A 7,982-nucleotide genomic window follows, 5' to 3' on the forward strand; every position below is an offset into this window, starting at 1 on the left:
TTTTATTTTCCTCAGGTAAATTTTGTTGTTGGTTCTCAACACACTTTGAGAAATATTAAGCAAAATAGGGTAAAGTTCTGCAAAATATACCGTGTCCTTGCGATTCAAACAGTGGCTTTCATTTATATGTTTCTTTCATATGTTTTACAAACACAAATTCATGGGTTTCGGATTACTACTGTAAAAACATCTCCAATACAAAACAAAACAATAAATGAAGTGCACATGAAACAGTGTAATATAAATGTATGCATTAGTTAATCATGATGTTTGTACAAAATAGCAAAATATCTCCTAAATGACATAGTAGACAGTTGAAAATTGGCGCTCAATGATGATAACTCCGCTGCAGACTAAACTTTGTGACAAAATTGTTCCTTCTGAGTTTTGAGCCAAGTGCTTCAAAAATCCAAAACTAGTTTGATGAACACCTACAGACTACAGTACCAAAATTTTAACAGCAAGAAACACAAGACAACCACAACCATATATATAACCATTTACAGTAGTTGGTTTCCATCTTGTCAAAACAAGCTGCTCTCATCTTCCCTCTACTAATTTATACAAGTAGACTACCGGTATCAGTTTTGTGAAATGAAAACTTTTGGAGACAGCAATGTGACTAGGTATGATAACTTTCATATTTTCTTCGCTATTGTCGATCTCAATCCCTTAATAATTTTCCCAAACCACATCAGGTTCATGATACCAAGTGCAGATGGCACGAGAAATATCAAAAGGTACCCAACAATGTGCATTTGCATGACCTGCCATTCATTCACGGATCAAAGGTTATGTGCATATCCAAAATCAATGAAATACAAAATTTAGAACATAAGTTTTTTTTTTAGTGGAGACGGCTCATAATATACTTTAAAATGCTTAGATATATACTGAAGTTTATTTATAGTGGAAACCAAAATTAACCTGTGGCTATCCTCTTCCGTTTCAATACTATTACAGTGAGCATTTATGAAAATCGTTTAAAAATGCTATAACATGAAATGATTTTCATAAAGTTGAGGACAAATATTGGGAACAGTTCAACAAAGGATGACACACACACACACATAACCCTCCTTTTTTTTTGTCAAGCCACACAGAACCCTCTTTAATTGTTCATAGAACTGATAATAGATGCTACACTTCAACACATTTCATTCTATATTTTCCAACATGAGGTAGGCATTGGAACAAGTACGTCGCTTTTATAATTTATTTATAATATATTAATCACATGCTAGAGAAACATGCATCAGAACACACAGTTGAACATGTCCAATGTAGATATTGAGTCAACTAGATGACTTGGATAGAAATAGTTCAGGAGAATGTACCTGATCATAATGCAAATACACATGGTAAAACATGTAAACAAATAGCAAAATTCTTGCTACCTGCATCACAAAATTGAAACAAAAAGTATCCTTACTAATAATCAAACATTCAATTGACAGGCGAAAAGGATTGTAGAAAAGATAACAGGATTAGCTGAAAACTATGTAGAATCTTATATATCCATGTGGTAAGCATGCAAATTTGCTGGAATTAAGAATAACATTTTCCCATGGTGGCAGTAGATATTTGGTTATCGGTCAACATGTAACGTATCTAGGCCTGGCAATTGTGTCTAGATATTTACTTTTGTATTGTATACTTTCATGTTTCACGTTAGTATCTATCACAGTTTACACTCGTACACAACAGTAGATGGATTCGTGTACTTCTTGCGTAAAAATAATAATAAATAAATATAGATGTAATAAAATTTTACAATTGTATCATAGTGAACCTCAATGTACAGACTTATATTTTAATATTCATATTCAATTATAATAATAAGAATGAAAATTTATAATATTATTAAAAATAAAAGAAATAATTTTTTTATGTACTTTCGTTGTTTAACCAAACTGCTAATCCAAACATGAAAGTAAATTTGTTTTACTTTCGTGCCTGTGTACTTTCATAAAAGATTTTTCAAACCAAGAAATAAATTTTAGTGTCATGTAAGCCAGGATGTATCATGGTGTGCCAAGAGCAACTATAGTGTACTATCTTTCCCAGACGCATCTAATATTTTTTGTTGCATTTGTTACAAAAGCTATTTTTTCTGTTTATGAAAGACACACTCACCAGCCAAGCAAAAAATATCACCACCCCGTTAATCAGATATGCATTAGATCTCTTCAAACCAGCAGTATCTAGGAACCTGCATGATATATGATTTATTAAACTGCACATGCATGTGATCAAAGATGATCGATAAACTCATAAGTCCTAACATACCATCTCATGTTTATCTCTGGAGTTGTCACCTCAGAAATGAGGACCATAAATGTATAGAGCTGACCCTCCCCAGTAAACACAGAATATGCTACAGCAATCCCAGAGAGAGAGTGATGAATAACCTGAATGCATATGCAGTAAGGTCATCACATTGACAGCCAATATTCATCTACAGGTTTTCTATGTTATTCACATAAACTAATCCAGAATCTTCGAGAATGTGTATTGGATAAAGAGAAACCTTTTGCAACCAAAAATAATAACACGATACTTATTTAATTACATTAAATTCCAGACTGTAATTGGTTTTGGTGTAAAGCAGGAAGTTCTTGCCACATCATGATGATGATCAGAATTATTGTTAATAATGGTATAGCGAGGTTTTGACCTGAATGGCATGGGCCAAAATACATTTTCTGCATGCTTTCAAGTTCATTACTTCATTATCAATTATAGGTAGCAAACAAGTGCACTTCACAGATCTGAGGGATACAAGCATGATTTGTGTACAATACTATAATGTAAATACGTGTTTCTAGAAAGCGTATTAGTTGATGCAGATATATCTGTGGTATCTAAATCATTATTCATATAAGAAAACAGCATGGCTACTTGAATATACTTACATACTCTATTCCACCCAAAGCAGGATATAGCCAGCAGATCATCGCAAGGTCTGAAATGAAGTAGCCAACAGAAAGCTGCCAAAATCAAATGTAAGACCGTTATGGGTCTTTTTTCACGATATAACATTCAGACAATCTAAGAAAATTTGAGATTGCATTGTTATATATAAATGGTAACAATAGGGTCTTTTCACTTTTCATGTATGCTTGTAGGGTTCTTGTTTGACAGTTTAAATTGTGCTGAAATAAGCACAGACTGATTCGGTTCTTCAATTGAGAACATAAAGATTCCCCAGTTTGCATATAATTTTAAACAAATAGAGGTTTAATATGATTGACCAATCACATCAGTACCAAGAAACAGCAAAGAAATACCGACTCCAGAGAAAATAATAAGCAACTGAGTCGGTGCTTCACTAATCCATACTTGACAACTTTATCTCAATTAATTAGTGATAAATATTTCTTTATTGATAATTAATATGATTATATACCTCTTTATTGTGTGTTTTTGCATTAAGTTGGAATTCTATTCAGTATATTTTGATGTTCTATTGTAAGAAAAAGGATATCCTAATTGGAAATAACTAAAGCTTTATACATCAAATTTGGTTTTGTTAATAAAAAAATGATAAAAGATTTATTTATAGATTATTATAATGGTTTTTATCCCTGTACATTATGTATTTTAGAATTAAATTGGAAGTTCATATAGTTAGTTTTAATGTTTTCTTGTAGGAATTGGAAGACAAGGAGCTCATAATCGGAAGTGTCCAGGCTTTACATAACAAAGTTTAGATAATATCATAATGATGGAGGATCATTCTTTAAAGAGGATGATAAGAATGTAAATCCCCCTGGAATACGGGCTGAAAAATATCTTCAAGATTAGCAAATAGTAGAGAGAATGATAATATATTAGAACAGCTCCTTCTGTTTAATAAAAAGTAAAATCTGTAATGTCGCATTCTAGTTATTTGTGTAAAAGTAGCGATCTCTTACAAATTTCTCTCGAACGAGCTTCTGGCGACAACCTTTCTATTCTCTCCCTAATTACTACTCTATTGTACTTTCCTTCTAATTATCTAGTTTTTTTACTGCATAAAAACTCTATATACATGTGGTTGTGCCACACTGCCTTCTGATTGGTACACAATTGAAGATGCTGATCACGGACACTACAGAAGCGAAAACTGAGTCTTTACGGGTCAAATTGAGGATTTGGTTTTGCTACCAAATATTTTCAATTAGTATTACAAATCGCAATAATTAAAGTTTTGAAGTGTTAAGTTAATTCAGAGATCCCTACTTAAGAATATTGGTTTTATATTCCCATCTCAATAAACTTTGATTGACATATATAGTTTTGCTGATTTTTGCTTAACATAATCGCACTATTAGATCACTGGACACTTTACACTAAATAGACACAATAACATGAATTGTATATAAGCAACTCTTGGGAGTGGATTACTCCACTGTGACTAGTAGGCTAAAATAATAGAACAAAGTGATGTACTATCAATGCCTTTCATATCAGACTAACAAACACTAGTAATGCTTGATTTTTTTTTTTAATTATGCATTGTTATACATAAATCGAATATAGGGATAAACAACAGGAATTCATAAGATCATATGAAACTAAACAAAAGACCAAATAATACTTACTCCTAATGCAAAAGACGAGACTGGTGAACTTCGGAAGGTGATGGTTCCAGCAAGATGGTGGTCAGAATATAGATCTGACCAGAACACAAAATACAAAGACATCGTTGCAATAAATATAGCGTGGACGGTAGACATGCCACTGCACAACACAAAAAAGCATACAACAACAACAACAACAAAAACAACCATGTATTTAAGGTCAGACTAATTGGTTGAGAGTAATTGCTGTAGGGTAGAATTATGAAAATATTACAAAGCACTTTAAACATTTGACTTGATGAATAGATATAGAAGTACAAGGTTAAATGGAATAATGGAAAAAAGGCAAAATTTATTCAGCTCACCGGTTATTCCATTCGATTCGCTGAATTTTGGTAAGGCTAGCATATGTCCTGAAGTAAGAAGTGCTGACTAAGTGAGACAAATCATAGACCTGCAAGAGTGGGAACCTTTTAAAATTAAGTAATATAATAAGAAGATAACTTCTGCTCACAAATTTGGTAGAAATTTAGAAAGTTTGACAACATATAACTACATGAAGAACTCATATGACTGGTATCTACATTCAAGATTATGCATTGACAGCACAACTGCACAAGTACATATGCAAAGGTACAAAGCCTTGTCCAAGCATTGAGAAGTGACATCTCACATCTCAAAATTCATTTTTCTAGGCCAAATAAAATAACTAAAATGTACTCCCTCAGTCCCTTCCAATTGTTTACATTTCTGAGGAAGTCTCCGGCACGCATTTTAAGGTGCATAAAAAGTATAGTTATGTAATTTATTTTTACAATTTTCTTTTTCGAAATAAAAGTTAAATGTTTTAATTTTTATTCAGAAAAATAAAATTGTAAAAAAAAATTACAGAACTATACATAATATGCACCTTAAAATGTGTGTCGGACACTCTCTAAAAAATGTAAACAATTGAAAGGGACGGAGGGAGTAATAAAGACTGCAGGATTTGAACTTGCCATTTTGCTCAAGAATACGCCACTGAGGACAGAAGTGTATAATATAAGCGAATCAGAAAGTAAGTAGCTCTTAACCAAAACTGCCTGATTCTGAACAGATCTTAACTTCGTTGCAGTCCTTTTAGAAACCGCCATGTAGCCGTTTCTATTCGACCATATAGATAATAAACTGGTTTCTTAAGAAAATGATAATTTCATTAATTTGCGCATTATCCACCCAGCATCCTGTAGGATAAAAAAGAGAAGATATGTTTGAGTAGATAAAGTGATCCACCGAATTTTGTATCTCAGATAAACTTGCTTCATCAAGTATCATAGAAGCATGTGCACGATGCCACATATTGTGCAAATTGTCTGAATTCGGATATGCTTCAATGATTACTACTGACTGTCTATCAACATAACACCATGTTTCTCATGTTGCAATCATTCCTTTACTTTTCTTTTGTTAAGGTACGGCTATTAACATCAATAGTCCTTCAAAATTGGGTGACAACAGTGGTGGAGAACTAAAAGATGTTGAGTCTGAATTAACATGGCTAATTTTATTTTCAATAACTGTAGAAGAAACAATGAAACAAAACTGAAGACAGTCTTTGACTCTGTGTGCAACTGTGTATAGATATACATCAGATAAAATTCTTGATCGTTGACCTTGTAGAAAACCATTAATATACTGCAAGAAAATAAATAATAAAAAACAAATAGAACAGTTTTCTTTAAAGCACAGGTTTTGCGGAATGTTGCGTCTCCATAACACACAATTACATATAATACATAGTGCCCACTGCCCAAGCACCAACTAATCAAAGGTGTTCTGGAAAATGTATTAATATTCCTCATGAACTGTAAAAGCCAGAGAAGCCAGCTACGTGTTAGCTCTAAATTTTTATGAAGGACTCAGTTGGCAAAAGATGCCACTTTCATCACACAGAAGAATATGGTTGGCATGTCAGATCTTCAAAACAAATAACACATTTTAAACAACGAACAATTGATTATCTGAACAAACAATTGATTATCTGACTTCATCACCTAGGTGGATCAGCATTACAATTTATTCACATCTTTATGCAAGAAAAAATCATCTACATTTTCACAGATTCAAAAATCAGTTACATACATTTATATGCAGCAAAAAACACCTTCAACTGAATTGACACAGAATCGCAAATATCATGCATTCGAAACATATTTCACTATGATCAATAAAACACAAAAACACAAACCGAACAAGCTACAACCATTAACTACTAAGCAAATACTCACATACAAGTTACAAACATAACTTAAGAAAAAAATACAAGTTACAAACATAACTTAAGCTTGTCTTTATGCAACAATGCACAGTAAACTACTGTCAAATCACATTATTAAAAAAACTAATTAAACTTCATATTTCCAGAGAGATCCAAAATAAAACCCCAATATTATATTCAACCTAATCACAACAAACATAAACACAAGCCCCGCCAAGTGAGATCACAATCATAAAAAAGATACAAACTTTAACAATACCCAGAAGCTAAAAAACAGTAAAATCAATGAAAAACCCTTTACCTGATTCAACAAGTGCTTGATTATAGTATGAAGAGTTTCCCCAATAGATTTTCAAGAAATCAAACAAATGGGTGTTTTAGATGTTTATAGTATGAATAGTTATACATACAGAACACTGTAAAAAATCACATGAATGGTGAGGTTTAATCAATGTGGTCACGACCCAAGAACTGTAAAATTAGAACTATGGGGACTATAGGCTTACGTGTGGAGTTGTGCTTGGATGGTTTATTTTTGTTCGAGCTTACAAAGAATTTTACGTAATAAAAAATCATGTGGATGCCATGTTTTTATATCTTGTGTTCTTTAAGATTGGGACTTTACGGGGACAAATTTATAATTTGGCTCATGAGCATGTATTATGGTAAACGCCCGTCGGGTTGGGTGGTTTAAAGGTAATAAATCGAACCAATCCAATTAGTTCGGTTTTTAAAAAATGAACCCGTTAACCAAAAAAGTTATTTTCAACTCAACTCTACCCTTTATACATTGGTTCGAGTTATTTTTGATTAAAACTCGAATAAAATTATTTAAATATTTTTAGGAGTCAAAATTACAAAAAAAAAATAATCAAAAGTTAAAGTGTACCCCATAATATAACAGAAGATAAATATTATTGGATATTATATGTACAGTGTACTCTTTTAGTTTAAAATCAATAACTTATAGTGTGTTACCCGTAAAATAATTATTTTATTTCGAATATATTATTTATTACAAATAATAAATAAATTAAAATTTTAAATAATAGTACTATAATTAAAAAATCGGGTTGGGTTGGGTTAGTAAGGGTTTAAATTTTTTGAATCTTGACCCAACCCATTATATTCGGGTTGACAAAAAATTAAATCAATTGAAA

The 7,982-nt window shown here is 32.0% G+C and overlaps 1 protein-coding gene across 1 annotated transcript; it reads right to left on the bottom strand.

The window, feature by feature from the left end:
• Positions 1-229: 229 nt before the first annotated feature.
• LOC141687291 (uncharacterized) lies at positions 230-7,390 on the bottom strand. Its single transcript, XM_074492509.1, has 9 exons — positions 7,124-7,390; positions 5,564-5,788; positions 4,931-5,019; positions 4,587-4,725; positions 2,916-2,990; positions 2,290-2,411; positions 2,137-2,212; positions 1,338-1,397; positions 230-767 (listed from the first exon to the last, which is right to left on the bottom strand). The coding sequence occupies exons 2-9, from the start codon at positions 5,696-5,698 to the stop codon at positions 639-641; spliced, it is 825 nt and encodes a 274-aa protein (XP_074348610.1). The 5' UTR covers positions 5,699-5,788; positions 7,124-7,390; the 3' UTR covers positions 230-638.
• Between the last annotated feature and the right edge of the window lie 592 nt (positions 7,391-7,982).

Source organism: Apium graveolens, chromosome 9 (genome assembly GCF_009905375.1).
Source record: "Apium graveolens cultivar Ventura chromosome 9, ASM990537v1, whole genome shotgun sequence".
NCBI classification, from domain to species: Eukaryota; Viridiplantae; Streptophyta; class Magnoliopsida; order Apiales; family Apiaceae; genus Apium; species Apium graveolens.